General features: G+C 53.8%; 1 protein-coding gene across 8 annotated transcripts in view; it reads right to left on the minus strand.

Annotated features, from left to right (window-relative positions):
• PTPRE (protein tyrosine phosphatase receptor type E) overlaps positions 1–16,885 on the minus strand; it is a 152,396-nt gene extending 135,511 nt beyond the window's left edge. For 3 of the 8 annotated variants that reach the window (XR_006603135.1, XM_045068535.1, XM_045068537.1), the window contains exon 1: positions 16,629–16,883. Coding sequence is in view for 6 of the 8 variants with exons in the window: in XM_045068535.1 (XP_044924470.1) it covers positions 16,629–16,681 (53 nt within the window). In the remaining 2 variants the exon portion in view is untranslated. Of the gene's footprint in view, positions 1–16,628 lie in introns of all 8 variants that reach the window. The other 5 variants (XM_045068531.1, XM_045068530.1, XM_045068533.1 and 2 more) reach the window with 3 other exon arrangements.
• Between the last annotated feature and the right edge of the window lie 3,459 nt (positions 16,886–20,344).

A 20,344-nucleotide genomic window follows, 5' to 3' on the forward strand; every position in this document is an offset into this window, starting at 1 on the left:
TTTCCAAACAGCTCAAGAGCTGCCCTATCTGCACCAAGTTTTTGACTATTTCCTTCCTGCTCACAAAGTCCAAGCTCTAAGGAAGTACCCAGCGTCCTGCCGATAGTAACAGACGCAATTTGCCGAAAGAGGAGCAGGCCGGGAAGACGGCGCTGGCAAGACACCCAGACCCACAAAACAAGAGCCAACACGCGGTTTCTTCATTCGGTTAAGGGAAGTTTAAACTTTGTACAGGTGCTTTTGTAACAGGTTGAAAATAAGTGAAAGCCAGCAAATCTCCCAAACAAATCTTCACTGAAGTTCTGTTTTACTCATAAATCTGAAGGTTACCACTAATGCAATAATATGAATCTTGAGGAAAAAAAGCAATTCTGGATTACCGTATGTAGGAAATCAATATTCTCTCTAATAGTTTCCAAGGAGTGCATCAATTTTCTTAGCTAAAAAATGATGGTGCTTTCTGTGTTTTATGGCTAAATACCATCTAAAATATGGGGAAAGCCACCTAAAGGGAAAAAAGCCATAATGCTTTGAATAATAATGGTAATACAATAATAATACATGGTATGTTGCTTCTCGGCCTTTTGGCCAAGATCCAGTGTAATAATACAGAGTACATTAGAATGCACCAGGTACATAGGAATTACCTTCTCCTTTAATAATAAAATTAAGTCAGGAAAGTGATTCACTTTATGCCCCACCACGGAATCAGAATCATCTGTGTTCTGATACAAATGACTAAAACACCTCACTCAAAAACGTTACTTGTATTTTCTTTAACTATATACGTTAGGCCGAGACATGACCATTTCAGAAGCGTGGTCTGGAAGGACAGAAGGAGGCGCACACATGTTGCCCGACTCCCAGGCAGCATCCCCTCCAAGTTGTTTCTCCTCGGGGAGACCCAGCATCCAGGTCTGGCCACATGCCCCGCTTGGCAAGCAGACGACCCCAGGCTGGAGTCCCAGTCCTGCTGCCTTCGAGTTCCTTGGCCTCAAACAACTCATTTCCCTCATCCAAGTCTCAGTTTACGAACTTTAAAATGGGCTGATACCTCACACTCATGCAACCCTTAGACTGAAGACAACTCAGTCCCACTGAGTGAACCCACAGTCTCCTCCTGCACCCTCTCATAGGGGGACATCTCACCACAATGAGTATGATTCTAGCAGCTAAAGGTCCGTGTACTTTAGTAACACAGCCCCTGAAAATAGAAGCCAGCACTTCATTTCTATCAACCACTAACCCCTGTAGGTTCTAAGGCTGGAGAAAAAAGGAGTCGAATTAGTCTCATGTGTGAGAACCTACCAGAGGGGAGGCCAGTCCACTCCACCTGCCTGTTACTGGGCAAAAAGCGACAAGAACTCTGAATGCACCTGACCCACGGAGGCACCTGAATGGTGGCCATTATCAGACACTCTCTCTCATGTCTTTATTACATTTTGAGAGCAGCTGCCCCACTGGTCTCCCTGCCTGCTTCTAGTTCCTCATCTGCTGGTTCTCTGTGCTCCCAGGGCCATCAGGACCGTTCCGGACTTGCAGAACCTGTCACCTGCTTGGATCGGAGCGTCTAGTTCCAGCCTGGTTTGCCACGCCCACCCCATCCAGGCTCCTGCCCCGCTGTCACCTGGGGGTCCCTCTCTGTTTTCCAGGAAGCAGCTCGAGGAAATGGAAAAATGGAAAATGGAAAAAATATTTCTGTTGTAATGTGAAAGCCTCTTACAGAAGGAAAAAAAATGGGCAAGGTGGTGTTTCCAAATGTGACTTCCCAGGTATAACAATGCCTTCATCTTTACCCATGCAAATGCTCCGAGGTCTTACTTCTTAAATTGGCTCTTTAAACAGCCTTGCAGGTAAGATAAAATAAATAGAAGCTCTTCGAAAATTGTAATAGCCTGTACTTCCTTCCAGATAAGAATCAATTACAGTGGAGAAGGGAAAAAACAAAAACAAAAAACCCTCCGTGTGTATGTGTGTGTGTGTGTGTGTGTGTTTCACACAGCATGCGAGATCGCAAGCAGTTATCTAGAAACTTGAAACACTTCCTCAATGCGAGCAGAAGAGGAAGCTTAAGTGTTGGCTACTCTGCCTTGAGAAAACCCAATATATAGAGTCTTGATCTTCAAAAATAAAAGGGTTAAGAAGTGATTATTTGCTCTCTAAAAGGATTAACTGCTTTACAAAAGGATTATCTGCAGACTTCTAAAAGGTATTAAGCTTAGCCAGTGTCTGTAAGCCACAAATCAAATCAATGTAACTTTTCAAGAATATATTAATGTCGTAATACTGCAAACGGTTTTGAGATGAAAAATAACCCTTGAGCTCAGTACAAAGCAGGCAGAGTGAATGTCCGCCGTTTGGGGGCTGCCCTCACTGTCTACACTCTCTTCTGACTTCCTGGCGTCCCTTACACCTGCGGGGGCAGGATCCCACCTGCCGGCCCCACCCTCCACGTACCTGGAGCCAGACTGTGGCAGGGACGTGCGAGGGGGTCCGACCATCAGTCCTACCCAAGGCTTTGGCTCTTCAGGGTGAGTCACAGATCCAAGGATGTTTCAGAAGCGTTCACGGAAGCCACAGCCCCGAGAGTCTGCCGCCGGCCATGCCCAGCAGCATCAGTGCCACAGACCACAGGCCACATCCTTACCGAAAGCTTCCGGTGGCCGCGCCTTAATTCTGGTCCAGAGCCTCCCCGGTTCCTGTCCCTTTCCTGAGCCGTGTTCTCCAGACTTCCGGTTGATGCTGAACTGCCCAGTCACCTTCTGTCCAGTTCCTACTCTCATCAAGTTAACAGGAGTCAGATTTGGTGCTGTCCAGCTAAAAGCCACAACTCACAGACCCTTACAGAGGGCTCCTTACCACCACGTGCTCTCTGGGAAGGGCCACTCATTCTTCCCTGCGTGAGCACGACCTACCTGCGTGACCAGTAGAACACTGCAGGAAAGACACCAGGACTCCTGACATGAGGTCCTAAAAGATGTCCTGGCTTCTGCCTGGCTTCCTCTGGGATGTCTCTCTCTGGGGGAAGCCGGTGGCCGGGTCACGAGGAGGCTCAGACAGTTCTATGGGTGGATCCGCGGGAGGCAGGGGCAGAAACGCAGTCCTCTGCCCACAGCCAACCTCAGCTTGCCGGTCACGGAAGTGGGCCCTCAGGTGTGAAGGCTTTGACGGGTGGGTTGGGACAAGACGGCCAGCTCCATTCTAGAGGCTGGAAAACCTCATTAGCCACGTTCAGAGGAACAGCCTCCTCCACGCCTGGGAATGTGCATTTCCCCAAATCCCAGGGACCCCTCTGAAGCCTCTGTGGAACACGGAGACGGTGCTGTCAGGTGGGGTTTTCTGGCTGTTGATTCTTCACAACAGCTCCTCTGTAGCAAGCTCGGCTACGGTTGCAACAATGACCCCTAACTTCTCGATTTAAAAGGTATCTATTAACGAAGAGTTTTTTAGGAACAATGAAAGCACCAAGTTAAGAGGATTGTGCCTTGTCTTCCATGGTCTGTTACCCAGTGGGACCCTATGAACACTCGCCCAGGCTGCCCTGGCTAAGCCCGCAGTTCTCGTGGCTCGGGTTATTAAGCGCCGTGAGTACGGCCAGGGGAGGTGCGCAGAGGGAAACATAAGGACTGCGGGCCGATGGCGAAGTCCGGCTGACCTGTCCCCCGGCTATGTGGCCTTGTATCTTAAAACTATGTGGCCCACCTTCCCTTGGCCTTTCTGACAAGAGAAGCCCTGTCCGTGCCCCCAGAATTCATCCCCATTGAAGGCACCAACTCTTCCTCAATAAAAACCCTTCACAGTTCGTTCTCACATTTGTTCCGACACCCAGGTTCCCAGAGACTTTTCTGCCTGGTGCACGGTGCTTAATGTGATTTTCAGGCATCTTGATGAAGTGTTTAAACTTCCCCCCAAAATGCGCTGAAGCCCTCCCGCGGGGAACTCACCCCCTGCGGCCAGACAAGGCAGTGTTCACACAGAGTTCCAGGGACCTGCTCTGCAACCTCAAGGCCCTCGGCATCCACCCACCAGAAATCAGGCGGGGGGAAGGAGCGCCTGGAAGTAGGCAGAACTGCCGGAGGGTCAGTCCCCTCCCCCCCAGACCCATCCAGCTCCTGCCAGAGATCAGGGGAGACGAACCACGTGAGACCGTGGACTCCGGGGAAACACACTGAGGGTTTCAGAGGGGAGGGGCGTGGGGGGATGCGTGAGCCTGGTGATGGGTATTAAGAACGGCACAGATCGCTTGGAGCACTGGGTATTATACGCAAACCATCAATAATCGATAAAATAAAGAAAATGGATCAATAAAAAAAAATTTTAAAAAGGAGATACCCAGGAATAAAATGCATGTGATTGGACATGACCTGGAAGAAAGACTGTCACTCCCCTAGAGTCGGTGGGGTCCTGGGAGAACTTTTCTCAAACAGAAACTCTCTACAGAGCCCTTCAAAAGGATTCAAAATGATTTTCAATCAGAAACAAAAGGGCAAATCATCCCATTGTGCTATTCCTCACAGACCTGCAGCACTGGCCCCGGGCACGAGGGGTGGGGGACGCGGACTCCCCGTCCCCTGGACTCGTCACGCGATGAGGCAACTGGGTTATCTCCTTGAGACTGGGCAACAGCAGGGAGAAAACACTGGCTAATTCTCGGACTAGCTTTCCTATAACTCATTTCCAAAGAATGGCACGCCGGCGGCTCTGATGGGTGAGCGACCCGCTCTCGAAAGCTGCCAGAGGCCCAAGGTGGCCGAGCCACTGGCAGAGCCACGGCCGGAGCCACGGGAGCCACGGCCATGGCCGGAGCCACTGCAATCACCCCATCAATTCTAGTGTCCCGTCTGCAGGAGCGGGAGCCCGGCAGGCTCTGGGGTTCTGGAAGAAGACGCCCTAGACGTGAGGCTGTGAATGGGGAAAACCAGACGGGGGCAGGGGGGAACGGGAAGAAGGAAGGGGAGCTAGGGAGAGGCCAGGCCCCGACCACGGCCCCAGGCCACCCCGTCTCTGTGATGCTGCCGCCCCCTTCCACGTTGGCCTCGGTCTTCCTTGTACGCTAAGGTCAGGAGCAGAGTCACAGGAGCGCGCTGACCGCGAGACCGACGATGGCGGGCTTTAAGAGAAAGGCTGGTCAGAGGGCCCCGCACTCAGGTTTCATCTGTGGGGCTGGCTCCAAGGGCGGCCACTTGGTCGTGAACACCTCAGTGGCAAGAGGGCCCCCAGGGAGCACACACTGGTCAGGGTCTGCACAGCAGGGGACAGGGACGGGGTCCCAGCACCAAAGCCATTCTTGGCTCCCCCCCATGACCCAAGGGCCTCAGGGCCGCCCACGATGAGTGCCCCGGGCCCACTCGCCACACACCATCTCCACGACCAGCCTTCCGGGGGAATCCCAGGGGCAGATGCTTGGACAGACACGAAGGCCAGGCCCCAGGGGAAGGAGGCCGAGCGGGTCTTGGGGATTTTGTTTCCCACACCCGGCAGGTCTCCCACTGGATCTGCTGAGCGACGGAACGCATGGATGGTGTCACGACGGTGACGACGCTGGCCGCCCCTGAGGCTCGGAGCCCGCCGGGAGCAACCGGCGCAGAACCCCCACCTCAGCTCTCTGCTTCTTTGGTTCAGGCCTCGTCTGCCGCAAGCTGTCCTCCATCTAAAAGCCACCTTTCGGGGTCGCCTGGGGGGGGGGGGGACTCAGTCAGTTTAGCATCTGCCTTTGGCTCAGGTCATGATCCTGGGGTCCTAGGATGGAGCTCTGACGCCCTGCTCACTGGGGAAGGGGGGGTCTGCTTCTCCCCCTTGCCCCACCCCCACAACTTGCACATGCACGCGCGCTCTCTCTCTCTCAAATCAATCAATCAATAAAATCTTTATATTAAAATGAAAGCAACCCTTTGAACAGGCCCTGGTGAAGTCACTAACATCACATGGCATGTAATCCGTCGCAGCTTTCTGCCGGGACAGAAGGGGCCAGAGGAAGGTTATGGGAGAGCAAAGAGCATCAGGAGACTTGCCAGGACGGAAGCCTCTTTCGATTGAGACCCTCAGCTGGTCCCTTCCTGATGGCCCCACTTGGGTCCCGAGAACGGTTGGCACCATCCAGCGTGTCGGTCAGTCCTGCGAGGCATCCATGCCTCCCTCCTGCCCACCGCCGTGGCAGAAAGTCCTGACCTCATTCCTGGGCCCCTGTGAAAACCCCACTGTTCTCCCTGGTGTTGGGATTCCCAAGGGATGCTTTGGAAGACACGCAACTCCCCAACGTCACTGCACACACACACTGGGACCTCCCAGCGGAGGAGAGCCCCAGAGAGCCTGTCGTGGCCCCGCTCTTCACTCCCAGCCCATCCCCATCCATTCTACGTGACAGCCCCTCCCTCCTCAGAGCTCTCCATGGCCTCCCCCAGCCCCAGGATGGGGCCTGGGCCCTCCTCAGGTGAAGACCTTTCCCAGGCAGGCTGGGTGTCCCCCCATCACTGTGCTCCCTGAGCAAAGCTGGGGTCCACCTCCCTGCAGGCTCCAGTGACCCCCACACCCTTCCTCTACCTTGGGGACCACTGGATGCCTCCGTGGACTTAGTCCCCACCCTGCCCCACCCCCTCTGGGTCTGCATTTCCTCTTTTCCAAAGCAAGCCTAGTGCTCCTCTGGCCTTGCATGGTGCAGTGTGCGCAGCAAGTTCACGTACGAAAAGACTCAGAATAGGACCGTCCAGAGCAAGTGCTAAAATAGCAGCTACTAGTATTGTCACATCTGCTGCTTTATGTACGGCCATGACCACTCCCCACCCTTCTCACTGAATATCAGACATGGAAAAGGGGGGTGCTGCAGGCTCCACTCTGGGCTTTGTGTCTCCAGACTTGGTGGTTCTCAGGTCTGAATTTTTAAAACGATGTTAGGTCCCAGCAAAGGGGTCAGGGATGCTCATGCTGTCTGCCCAGTGCCGTAACTGCACAGACAGAAGCAGGGTGGGGGTGGGGGAGCCCGGCCGCCGGCCATGTGGCATTCACACCGTCTGCTCCCGAGACCTGCACCCCAGCCTCGGCCCCAGCTGGGTCTCAGGCTACGCCACCTGCCAGATGCCAAGCCACGAAGGAAAGCATCACCTCTTCAAAATGTTTATAGATCCCTGCTGCGCATGCAACAATGGATTCCATTACAAAGGAGAATCACCAGAATCGACGTCATCGATTCCCATGGCCACTGGCCATCCACTCAGGATGTGCCTTCCCATGCCACAAATAATAAATCACTGGCTGAACCAAAGCATGCCAGACACACACACGCAACGGCCTCCTAAGATACCCCTTGGAAGCACTTTGCCAGGCAGAAACCACAGAGATGGATGCACAGCAGTGAACCAGTGAGCCTTTGGGTCCTGCTCCAGGTTAGAGGCCCTTCCACCCAGACAGACAGCTAAGATGGGCTTTCATCTCCTGGAAGCAGAAGCAGGGCCTCCACGTCCTGAGAACCAACCCCCACCCCACCCCCCCGCACCCACCACACACAGTGTGTCGGACACAGGAGGGAGGATGAAGGGTCGGTCCACCAAGGCAGTGAGAATGGGAAAGGAGGCGCGTCGGCGTCGGGACCGTGGCACCTGCACCAGAGAATGTGACCCTGGACAGGTCTCAGGCTCCTCGTCACAGCTGGTGACACACATAGACTCTATACAGGGATGTCCAATTGTCCACCAAACCTCAGAGATGCCATGTAAGGTGAAAAGGGAGAACCGGCTTTGGGTTTGGAGGAACTGAAAGGCTGGTACAGAAGAGATATTTTCGGTTACTTACGAGCAAGGATATTCGGCCATGACTAGAAATGAGTTTGGACCTGCAGAGGCCAATGTGGCCCACCCATGGAGCTGACTCTCACCGCACTTCCTGGCCCTTCCGATGACAACCGCCATAATTAAATGACTTCTTCCATGTTACCGTGTTGGGAACGCCGTCCAGTACCCACAAATGTACACGGTAACCAAAGTTTTAGTAAGAAAAACTACAACGGTTAACACAGTGAAGCCCGGACATCATCCCTGCCAATGTGAAGAGTCCCTAGTAGAGTCAACTGCCTGTATTCGAGAAGTGTATCTGCCTCCCCTAAGGCACCTCAAACTCAGCCCCAAATCTGAGGCCACCATCTCTTAAATCTGGGTCTGGTCCAGATGTATGCAGTCTTCCTTAGCTGAAACCTGGTGGGCTTTGGTCAGGCAAGACTTTCTCAACACTATAAAAACCAAACCAAACCAAAGCAAACCAGAAAGCCTGTGTACACACATACCTTCTCCTACAGAATGAATCTGCAGTCTTCCTCAGAGTCTCCATGGCGGCCATGATGTCCAACAGGTTAGAACTACTACTGCATCAAGCAGACCCACCTTCCTCAATGGCCGAAGAGGGTTTGGAAAGTCACAGACTTTCCCAGTCCTCTTCTCTCATCCCCTCCGTCCCTAGGCTCCAGATGTGCCCCCAGACACCTGCTGCTCCCCAGACAGTACATGTCACTCCTCACTTCTGGACAAGTGCCTAGGAGCCCTTCTGTCTTGAATGTTCTAGCCCTGTTGGCAGCCAAGAAAATATCCTTGGAAACCAAGCCTGTTCTACCTGGTGAACCCCCTCTGGATCCCCTCTGCATGCCCACCTCTGCAAGCAGCATTGCATTTAACACACCATGGAGGTGATGAGTTCTTGCAAGCCTCCCGTGTCCGTGGGAACAACCATAGGGTAGGCATTGTGATTTGGTTTTACAACTTCACTACTAAACACAGAGCACGTACACTGTAGGTACTCATCACACGTTTAACCTCTCTAACTGTCCCTTCTAAGTGACCTTACAGGCTCTTGTAAATACTACACACATTCGGTGAAAACCAAGAAATATCCTTTGAAAGAATATTGTTGGCTCGCCCAGAGCGGGCCTTGCTTGGCACGAAGCTGTACAAAATCATTAAATGTCTGGCTCTTGCATTCTTATGTGACATTGGGCCAACATCAGGCCTTTGCTCAATGGAATCTAAATGGGCAGACAGATAACATCTCCAATGGAAGGCTGAACTTTAGCTGATGTTCGCAACATTAGCAAAAAGTAATTTATTGAATTACTTATGGGCTTTGTAACTGCTGCCACCAGCTTAGGGAGATGGACCGCTGAGTCAGCCTCACTCCGAAATTAAGGACAGGGTTGGGTTCCTGTTTCAAAGGATTTTTACGTTGAGTACTTAAACATTCAGCTGTTTATGAAACCAAAGCTATTCCCAGAGCCAGAAAAACCACATCCTGGGAAAAAAAAAAATAGCACTAATTATAAGGAATACTTTTACTAGTAACAAGGCAGGGTTGAGGATGACTTGAATTAATGTGGCAGCAAAGGCCAGTTGCTGTTTGATTAGCAAATGTCGTGGGGCAGACAAGATTGCATGGGGCGGGGGCGGGGGGGGGTGGAATCTTTACCTGTTTAAGAAGCTGGAAAACTGATCTCTTCGGAAGAGCATTTGCATGGTTTCTAGTCATTAAAGCAGGTGCCCTAAGGCAACATTTTGTTAGCCCAGATAGAGTTCCTGTAAATCCCTGAATGTAATAAAGAGACCCAAATTTTCTGGCTTTTGTCCATTTATACTAATTTTGTCCTGTTACTATGGGCAAGCTTCGGCTTCAGAGACTCCGTGTTTGGCTCCGATTATTAGCTCTGTGAGCTGATGCACCAAGCATGGCACCCCTTCACCCTCTGAAACTGCCCTGGCCTGTTAACTCTTGACCACACAAGTCTAGGCTCGCCAGCTCCCACTCTGGGTTGAATTTGGAGGTAGCTGCAGATGACAAATAGCAAAAGAAGAAACCTCGGTTTCTGAGAGCCTGTGTCTCTCCTGCTGAATCTGTCTTTCTCTCTTCCTCTGTGTCTCTCTGTGTGTCTCTCTTTGTCTCTGTTGCTGTCTCTCTCTCCTCTCTTACTTTCTCTTCTGTAGGTACTACAGTGGAGAAGCGCACTCTAGACGGGAAAGCTCTGGGAAGAAATACGGACATCTGTGGGAACGGTTCTGCTGAATACGGAGCTCTCAGCTTAATTCACTAGCACTTGTTTCTGGAATCTAGAAAATGAGCAGAGAATTCTGTAGGAAGCATCTACAAGGTTCTACTTCATCTCCAGGAGAAAACATGGGACCGCCCAAGACCCCTCCGATTCCACCTCCAAAAGAGCCCTGCCTTTCACTGCCTTCTCCTCGTCTGTCTCCTTCAGCCCTTCGCCCTGAGCCCCGGAACGGGAAGTGAGTGAGCACCAGACCTCCGACATGAGCCCACTCCGGAGTCACAGCCTTTCCCATGGCGGGACTTCCACCTATGCCATATTTTACACAACAGAATAAAAGCTTTATCCCATGACAAGAATCCAGACAAGCAGACAGGGAGGGGGGTGGTGAGGTGGGGGTTGGCCTCAGGGCCATGACATCAAATCAGGCAAGTGGGTGTCTACCTTTGAGGCTGGCCTTTTGAACTGGAGAAGAAAGGAAGACCAGAGTGGCCGCAGTTTAACGAGGAACCTGCCAGAACAGGAGCTCCCGCTTCCCCGGGCTCTGCGCCAGGGGCTACGCCCCCACCTTCCACGGGCACTCGAGTGTGTTGGCAAAGGAGTCCGGGCCAAGACTGCCGAAAGCCAGGGAACAGGCCCACGGAAGTCCTACTACGGAGAAACAGCCTGAAAAATCCGAAGTCTTTTTGGAGTGAGAAACAAAATAAAAAGGCTTCGTACAAAGGTCACTTTGAATAATACATTGTAATCAAGCGGCCACGTGATCGGACATTCTAAAATCTTGAGTGAGGAGAAAAATGGAACTAATTTGCTCCCTGGTACAAAAATCTATGACTAATGTTCAGCTGGAAATGTCCAAATAGATCTACGGACATTAATAACCAAAAATTATGTCTGCGTTTATAGAACGGGGATTAAGTGACTCGCCCCGAGGACAAAGCAAGCGCGGCAAAGGAGGACTAGGAGCCCCGATGCTGCCCGGCCCTGACCGCAGCCCGGCCCTGACCGCAGCCCGGCCGTCCTCGGGATACGGCCACTGGCCATGGGCTCACCGGCGAGCTGTAGGCTGGGCTCCCTACACATGACCTCGATCCGGCGACACGAAAACCCTGTCTGGGAAGTGTCACTGCCCCCGTTAGAGAGATTAGAAATCTCGCTGAGAAAGGGTCAGCCACTTGTCCAAAGCCTCCGTGCCACAAGTCTCAGTTGGACCCCAGCCTCCATCCTGATGCTCTGCGCTCCAAGCCTGGGATCGAGAACCTGGTACTGACAAGCAAAATCCCATTAGCTACATGTGTTGCGGGTGCTCAGACAAAGTAAAATCCTCAGGGGGACAGCCCTCTGCAAGCATCCTCCAGTGCCCTCGGCACGGCTCCCAGTCTGTCTCTTCCATCCGCCACTGTCCACACGTCACATCCAAGGGCTGGATGCCGGGGTGTCCCAGGCATCACACAGAACCCCCCCCGCCCCCCGCGCCAGAAAGGACCACACAGCCTTGGGAGCACGTCTGAACACTGAGCTCCCACTCCAGCATGAGCCACCTGCTGGATCGAACTCTGACCTACTGGTCAGAAGCCCAGTCTGGGGTCTAGCCGACAAGTTTTCCTATCAAGTCTTCATTCTCCACCCAAGAACCATTGCCATCAAAATGCCTGTCCAAAGAAACACATCAGGCTTTTAGCACATAATCAAGGATCTCCCCCTGCCCCGCCCCCCGCAAACTTTTCCTCACCTCCTGATGGAGTTCATATTTGTTTCCGGGCAAAAGAAGACTTTTCTTCATCCTTTTGATTATCTCATACAATATACACTCATGGGCCATATGAATCAGAAAGTCTTGATTTGTTTTTTTATTTTTTAATTTTTTTTTAAAGATTTTATTTATTTATTTGACAGAGATCACAAGTAGGCAGAGAGGCAGGCAGAGAGAGAGAGGAGGAAGCAGGCTCCCCACGGAGCAGAGAGCCCAATGTGGGGCTCGATCCCAGGACCCTGGGATCATGACCTGAGCCAGAGGCAGAGGCTTTAACCCACTGAGCCACCCAGGCGCCCCAGAAAGTCTTGATTTGTATTGGAAAGATCTTTTAAAATAGGCATTCTTTTTAAAATATTTATTTGCTTCCCATTTCATGGGGAAAAATAGAAAAGTTGTTTGCCTGAAACACAGTGTTAACTTTTTTCTATTTCATAAGCGTCATCAGCCCTTTTGAAGTATTTGTGGAGTTGAAAGTTGAAAGAAAGGCATAATGCCCACATTTCTGGCTTTGAGCCGGGTGCTGTTCAAGTTCAAAGAGGCTGTGAACCACATCAAAACTCCCCTAGTAAAACACCTGGATGGGGCGGACCTTGACAAATGACATTTGGGGAACAGCAGCCAGACCAAGAGGAGAAAAGGAAGTTGGCTTGGTAATCCCCAAACTAGGGATCTCCCGGCCTCCATCTGGCAGAAACCCCCATCACGCTGCACCTGTGTCTGCTCAAGGATTAGTAACATTCAGCGAAACCCCTATTAGCTCAGAGGAAGCTGGTCCAAAACCCTCACCTGCTAGAATATCATCCAGCACTCTGCTCTGGGGAAAAATACAGGTGACAAACGAATGTGAAGCTCCCCCTCCAGAATAAAGTTTGGGTTGCTGTAGGGTCAGTCAGTATTCGAAAAGTAAGCATGCGCAATGTTCCCACGAGCCACACGTTCCTTTCGGTAGCTCGGGGACCCAGAGCGGAGAGCACTGTGGTGAAGGGATGAGCTGGGCTCGGGAGGAGGCCCCAGCCACGGACTGAGCCCCTCCGCGTCAGCACAGACGCGTGCAGCAGCCACGACGAGGGTGAGGTTGGTCAGTGCGCGGGAGCCGCGGGAGCCTCGAGGGGCTAGGAGGTGGCCGAGGGCCGCACTTCCCACCACCAGGTGTTCCACAGCCGGGGAATGTGTCGGGGGTGGTCCTCAGCTCCTGCGGCTGAACGCTCCCTTCTTGAAGTTGTTCTTCGGAGCCTGGGTCTACACCCGGGTGCTAGCCCACCCTGCTGCTGGCCTCTGGTTTAGCTCCCTTTTGTGCTGTCTTTTCCACAGACTGGTTTCATTTAGTCTACAAGCACAGGGTCATAATGTGCATAAAAAAGTGCATTCTGGCCCCATAAACCATTCTAACACGGAAGAGTCGATGGTGCGTGTTAAAGGACAGACTTGGTCTTGAAGTGCAGGTAAGTGGTGGCATTATGAGATTAAAACCCTTCATTGCATGAAATTTACATAATTATTCAAATTATCATGTAAAAAATAAAGTTAGCTAGCACGTCACACCTTATTGATTTGACCTAAAGCTTTGGATGACATGCAAAACCTATCTATTAATATGAGTTCTGACTTGGTTAATTTATTTGTTCAAATCGGTTCCTAATGCATGCAATGCACAACTTTAGGGTTTTAGCCTGACACGATTTCCCGAGGGTCAGTCATCTGCCTTATACTTTATACGGATCACCTGTCACTCTCAGAATAGCCACGTGCAGTACAGATTCTCACTCCCATTCTACAGAGAACACTGCGGCAGCAAATTTGGAGAGCTTAGGGAAGGTCACACCGGAGCCAGGATTCATGTCAACACATACCTCAACTTCAAATCCAAACTCTCAAAGACACACCTTCTACCCTAAGAGCATTGACCAGCTGGTGGAAGAGAGAAACTATTTGAAGAAGTCAGGCGGACACAAAATTGAGTCTGATACGTGCTCTAGGATGGGTAGAGTTAAGTTTCTATGGAACTCAAGGGAAGAGAGATTTTCTTAGGTGGAGGGGTCTGGAAGGCTTTGAGGAGCCTGAGGCATTTGAAGTGGGCTGTGAGGTGTAAATAGGAGTTTCTAAGATGGAAAAAAAGGGGAAGGAGATTCAGAGCAGCCTACGTCTGAGGATCTGGAAAGCAGGGGGTGGAGGGGGAGTGCCTTCGGGAGCAGTGAGCTATTGGTTCACTAGGACAGAGCCCACCAAGAGAACTGGAGATGCTCTTGAAACGGACAGTTTTTTTCTTACCGGTAATCAAATATTAAGAAGGCCCGTCTTTATCCTAATGGATACATTTGTTCCTATTTTGATCGCAGAAGCTCTGCAAGTGTAGCTCTTGGGGGGAGGCTTCCATGGAGTTCCCTCCCTGCTTCCAAACCTGCCTCCAAGAGGTCATTTGGAGTCTGCCTGGTCCAGCTCAGTCATTTCGGCACGTGCTCAGTATCACCAGAAGAGCTGGCCACAAAGTCCTAGATGGACCTCTCTCATCTCTCCATGACCCAGTCCGATCCGCACCACCAGAAGTGTGCGTCTGCCTACCGACCACGCGGACATCCAGTAAAATTCATCCACTTCAGAGATGAACTCCTAGAATGTTCCACTTGGCCGTTTGTTCATCTGCCCAATGACCCTTATGAAGAGCCTACTGGTGGGTGCTCGGGGAAACTCCAATCCAGCCCGTCTTTCCAAAGCACTGGGGAGGCTGGTGTGGCCAGATGGATAACATGAGGAAACAGTGGGAACATGTTGGGCTGGTGGGGGTTGGGGTTTGACTTTGGGAGCTGTTGAGTTGGGGCAGGGGATATTCCAGAAGAAGGGTCAAGGGGGCAGCTGGGTCTGGGAATTACCGAGGAGTGGTCTAGACTGGAAACTCACCTCTGACCTGCAAGGAGGGAATTTTGATAAAAGGAGGTACCTTGGACAAGGATGACAGTCGTAGAGACAGCGCCAAGAGGATCAGTAGGGCGTAGTGTGAAGGAACCATAGGTTTTGACTAATGGAAACTCACTCCAGCTTCATTACTAACCACCCAGCAACTGCTGTGGGTTTCCAGGGCATCCGCCTTCCCTGTGCCCCTCACGCACCTCCAGCCCCCACATCCCCTCCCACCGCTGCTGCAGCCCTGATCAGGGGTTATTGATTTGCACACACGTATGAGAAGTGGCCTCTGTGCACAGCATGGGAATGAGGCTACAGTGCCCCATGCTCACTCTGGACCTCCCAGGGGTCCCAGAAGGGTCACGGTGACAGTCATTCCCTCATCCCCATCTCCCAACTGATTTGGTGCAGGAGGTTGATGTGATGGGCTTTGGTATGTTTTCAAATCAAAATCATGGATTCACGCAGTGACCTGGCCTTCTCCAGGCACCACTGCAGCCCCCAGCTCATGTCCGCATACTGGGAGTCTAGGTCTTTTTGTTTTTGTTTTTTCCCTCGAAAAGAGGGAAAGAGCCATGTCTGGGAAGGACCAGGTGTCCTCTGACAGCGTGGTCCCATCTCTCGTGCCTGTTCCTATGTCAGCAGCAGCCTTTTCCTCCCTGAAGGCCCAGAGCCTGGGCTCAGAAAGCACACACCCCAGCGCTATTTGCACACAAATCTCTGTCCCATATCAGGCTGATGACCATGGCCGTCAGGAACCAGCCTTAGCCATCCTGTGCCCCCCATCATGTCATGCCCGTGGCATCCCCTCCTTTGGCTTAGTGCATGGGTTTGGGAGACACCCCGCACACATCTCCCTCTGTTCACCGTTGAAACGGGAAGGAGTCTTTACTTCACAGACACAGAATTCCACCCATTGTGGGGACACAAAGACCTCCAGGCACTCCGGGTCAAGGGGCACCTGGGATCAAGAGCTGACCGAACACAGACCCGCTGATTTCTAAAACACGCCACCAGCCTTGGCGGGCCACCATTCAACTCGCTCTAAACACAAGCACAGAGCCTCGTTCTTTGCTTGAGTTTCCCGCATTGAAACTCAGATGGAGAGTGGTCCTGACTCCAGACAGATCGGTACAATTCTGCAATCGGAACGTGAACCTTTCTAGAAAGGTTTGCCCACCAGGAAGGAATTTAGGTTAGGTCCAGGAGCGTCTGGCAGGGTTTGGCTCTGCCTCTCTACCGGATGGGTCTTCCAGCCTTTCCCATTTGGTCCCCAGGAGCCGGCAGGCGTGGCACCGGGCTGACCTCTGGTCCAGGAGCTCTGACAGGTCAACCACACCACTGACACTGCAGATCCTGGCGCTCCTGTCTGGGCTAGGCGGCGCGCTCGCCACCGGGGGCTCCTCCCGGCAGCATGTCGGAGACCCCTCCCGGACTCCACGCTCCCCTCCCTGCGAGGCAAGGGCGCGGGACCCTCGGGGCAGCATCGGAACTGCGGCCCCCGCCCCTCCCAGACTGGCGCAACTCCGAGTCACTTTCTCAGAAGGCTCCCGTCTCCACCTCTGCACCGTGTCGCCCTCCAGCACACCCTGCGGGAACCCTCGCGCTCTCGCCCGCTTCCACCTACGTCCCTGTCACCAACCCCTGGCCCGTCGCCACCCGCAGACACGCTCTCTGTGTGCCGTTTCCCGAGGGGGAGCTCGGGAGCTGCCGAGGCGGCGGCCAAGTCCGGCGGCGGGTCCCGGGCGCCGAGGCCAGGGTCGCGCGGTCCCCAGCCTCCGGCACCCGGCGCGCCGCGGGGCCGCCAGGGACCCGGCTCCGGGAGCCCGCACCCGGCGCGGCCCCTCCCTCCCTCCCGCCGCGGCGGCCGAGGCGGCGTCCACGGCCTGTTCCGGCCGCCCGGGGCGCACGGCCACCCGAGGGGCGCACGGCCCCCGCCCGCACCCCGCGCGCGCTCACCTCGGGGGGGCCGGTCCGGTCGCGCCGATCGCGCCGCCGCGGCGGCTCCGCATCTCCCGGGCGCCCGCCCGCCGCCCTCCGGGGCGCCCCTCGGTCCCCGCCGGCGCGAAGGACGGTGGTGGGGACGCGCGGAGGCCGCGGGGTCCGGGCGCCGCTGGCGCCGCCTCCTGCCGCCCGCAGCCGAGCAGGAAATTTGTCCGGCCGGGTCCCGCCGCCGCCTCCGCTCCGGCTCGGGCTCCGGCTCGGGCTCCCGCTCGGGCTCCGGCTCGTGCTCCGCGGCGGGGGCGGGGGCCGGCGCAGCGAGGAGCGGGGGCGACGCCTGGTGTCCGGCGCGGGGAGCGCAGCCCGGCGCCCGCCCCACCGGGAAGCCCCCCGCCGGCCTGCACGTCCGTTCGCCCAGGCCGGTGCCCCTGCCGGGGAGGCCCTGGCCGGGCCCCCACTGCCCGGACGCGGGCGCGAGCCGAGGGTGGCAGGTGCGACGCGCACTCCTACAGGCGGGAGAGGCCCTTCCTACTCCCGCCTTGGCCCCGGGCACCAGGAAGTGGCCTGGCTGGGGACGAGCCTCGGCTCCTGCAGTCGGTACAGGGGAGCGCGCGGCGCCCTGCACCCCTTCTGGCTCCAAGATGTATAGAGAGCCCTGAACCCTCCTGAGCCGGTGTCCTCCTCTGTAAAGAGGGGATGGGGTGACCCCGCGGGTGTTGAAGGGCTCAGTTGCCCTGAAGGCTGCAAAGGCTAACCGCATCTACACATGGGAGGGAGAGCGAGTCCTAGGAAGGGTCTGAACCTGCTGCTCTCCCAGGACCGCTTTCCAGGTGACCTCCTGGAAGCTGTGTGGGCAGGTGTCAGGGTACAGAAGGTTCTGTCAGAAGAGCAGATACGATGCATGTTCACCCTTTTGGTTCTGACCCTGTGTGCTGCGCCTGCCCTCTGGGCTGGTCCCAGACCTGGCCTCCCCCAGGGATCCGGTTTCCCAGCTGTGGGGACCTCATTCATCTGAGTTTGTGAATGCAGATGAGAAGGTAAAGTCAAGGTAGCCCGCCTGACATCAGGAGGCAGCAAGCAGCTCCTAGGGCCGTAGGGTCTGCTCCAGGCAGAGCTATAGACCCCAAAAGACTGGAGAGTGACGGGCATCTACTCGCTGAGACTGTCCACAGTCAGCCTGTCCAGAGTGCAACTTCCCTTTCCACAGGTGGTAAAGACCCGTGAAACCAGTGGCGATCTCGAACTCATCTTTCCTTCCCTGCGCTGCCCACACTGTCTCTGGGGGACCCCATCTCACTTCCGGGCTTCATACACCAGCCATATGCAGGGAACTCAAGTAAAGCACGGCTCCCTCGCAAGTTCTGTCCCTTCTCCTGCCATCCCAGACCAGCCTTGCTCTTACCCAGCCTCTCCCCGAGCATCCCTGTCTCTCCCTCTGCCCCCACCTCTGATTCACCCCAAGCCCACCCCCTGCTCAGCTCTGAAATACCTCTTGACTCTTCTTTTCTCTCCACTGTCTTCATCTCTCCAGTGACCACAATGGTCCCCAACTCAGACTCATCCCCAGACACTCCGTTCTTTACCTGCCATCCAGGGGGACCAAGTCATGCCAGTCCCCTGCCTAAGAGCCTCCATTCAGAATAAAACCAGACTCTCTGGAAGGTCTGTCTTGTGACAACTCAGCTGCTCTGAGCCCTCACCCCTGTGTGCTGTGCCCCATCCCTCAGCCCCTCAGCGTGACTTCTGTGCAGGAGCCCAGCGTTTCCCCACCTGGACTCTGCCCCCTTTTCACCTGGCTTGCACCTTCTGACTGACAGACCCTGCAAGACCACCCCCAGTCCCGTCCTCTGCTACTCTCGCTGACGGGTATTCATTTGTTCCCGGCAGTCATTCTGGCCCGCCAGCCCCACAAGGGTTTTGAGCTCCAAGATGGTCCAACCATGCTGGACTACATCGCTTCTCCATCTCCTGCTCCTAGCACAACCCGGCTAGCTAGGAGGTGTCCATAAAAGCATGTGGGCTGACAGATCAGGTCAGGGGAGTGGGTGGGCCCACACCCAGCACCAGGCAGCCTTGTCTTGAGAACCCAGCAGGGCAGGGAGCTCCCCAGCTCCCACCTCACCAGGTGCCTGCGGGGAGCAGCCCAGGTTGTGAGGAGCCAGGTAGGCCGGGGACCTCACCCGGCTCTCAACTGGCCTGCTGCAGGGACCTAGGGAGCCAGGCTTATGCCCACGAAGGCCAGGCTTCCAGAGCTCGGGCGAGCACAGTTGTGCTTGTTAACGCTGCGGGACTGCGGGGACAATCTGTAATGCAAGGAGAGAGAGACAAGTTGCCTTTGTGAGACATCTGCTACTGGAAAGTCAACAGCCCTGGTAACATGAGGAGGGCCAGACTGCTCCTCTCTCCTGGTAACATCCTCTCTGTTGGATTCTTCCAGAAATTAAGCAAAATCCCTTAACTTCTTCTGAAGTCTACATTCATCACTGTCACACAAAAGCATGTTGTCAGAGGCATGGATGCCAGGGAAGGGCTGATCCCTACACGGAAGCCCCTTGATCCATCTTAACCCTCTCCTTTCTGCTTCCCTTCCTTCCGCTTCTCTCCAGCTCAAGGCCCCGATTGACCCCTGAGTCAGTTCCCCTACTCTCATCCTAGGCTTCAAGGACCTCTCACCCCGGAGCCATCCTCCTCTGCTAGGACCGCGGGACACGACCCTGGCTAAACGACCCCCCTTCTGCATGCCTGTTAGCCCCCCGCTGGAACAAGCTCCCGCTGGCCCTCCCTGCCCCTCCCCTCCACCACGCCCCGCAGCTCCCTTCCTTGAACAGGCAGGAGGCTGGGGCGTTCCTGAGACTGCTGCTCTGAACCAGAGTGCAATGCAACTTGTCTTCTGTTTCATGTCTATACCATGTCTTCTATTTCAGGACTGAGGCTGTGGGCTCAAGGTCGGGTAACCCAGACTGTGCTCTTGGCACATTAAGGGCCAGGTAGATGTCAGTGAAAATTAAAAACACTCAGGCCAGAAATGCTCTCCTGGAAGACAAACAAGAAAGGCAGAATTGGTATGTTGAAATCACATCAGAGCTTGCCTGTAAATATCATACAGAGACATTAGCATAAACTCACATGACTTTAGGTGATAAAATCAGAAGGTTTTTATGATTGATGGGCTACAGCGCAGGGCAAGAGAGGAAAACTGACTTTAGGACCTATGCACAAAATGAGAAAATGCAGGATGGCTATTCTGATCTCTAGAATGTTCCAGAATGAACAACTCCAATGGGTACAAATCCTCCTATTGTCACATTACCCAAATATCCTTTCCAAGGTATGCCCAAGTAATAAGAGTTATTAAGCAGTGAAATCAAGAGATCGGGACTTGTGTGAGGGGATTTCTCTGCTATCCCCCAAAACGGGGATAGTTGTCCCCTCCTTCAGATGCTCAGAGAATTTTAACTATTTTTCCCTTGGATTACTTTTCATGATGAATAATATACATGTATTATACAGATCCTATGTGTACAGCTTAATGAATAAAGACAAATACATTAAAAAGTGAAATACGCGTATCCTACACAGACAGTGAGCATTTCTAGTACTCCAGAATGTAGCCCCCCATCCCTCCCCGGAAAATCCCCCACCCACACCAAACCAGCCCCTGCTCTGACGTTTATTACCTTAGGTAACTTCAGCTGATCTAGATCTTCATATAAATGGAATCATAAATTTTTATG

This window comes from Mustela putorius, unplaced genomic scaffold (assembly GCF_011764305.1).
Source record: "Mustela putorius furo isolate JIRA1106 unplaced genomic scaffold, ASM1176430v1.1 tig00003909_pilon_pilon_pilon, whole genome shotgun sequence".
Lineage (NCBI taxonomy): Eukaryota > Metazoa > Chordata > Mammalia > Carnivora > Mustelidae > Mustela > Mustela putorius.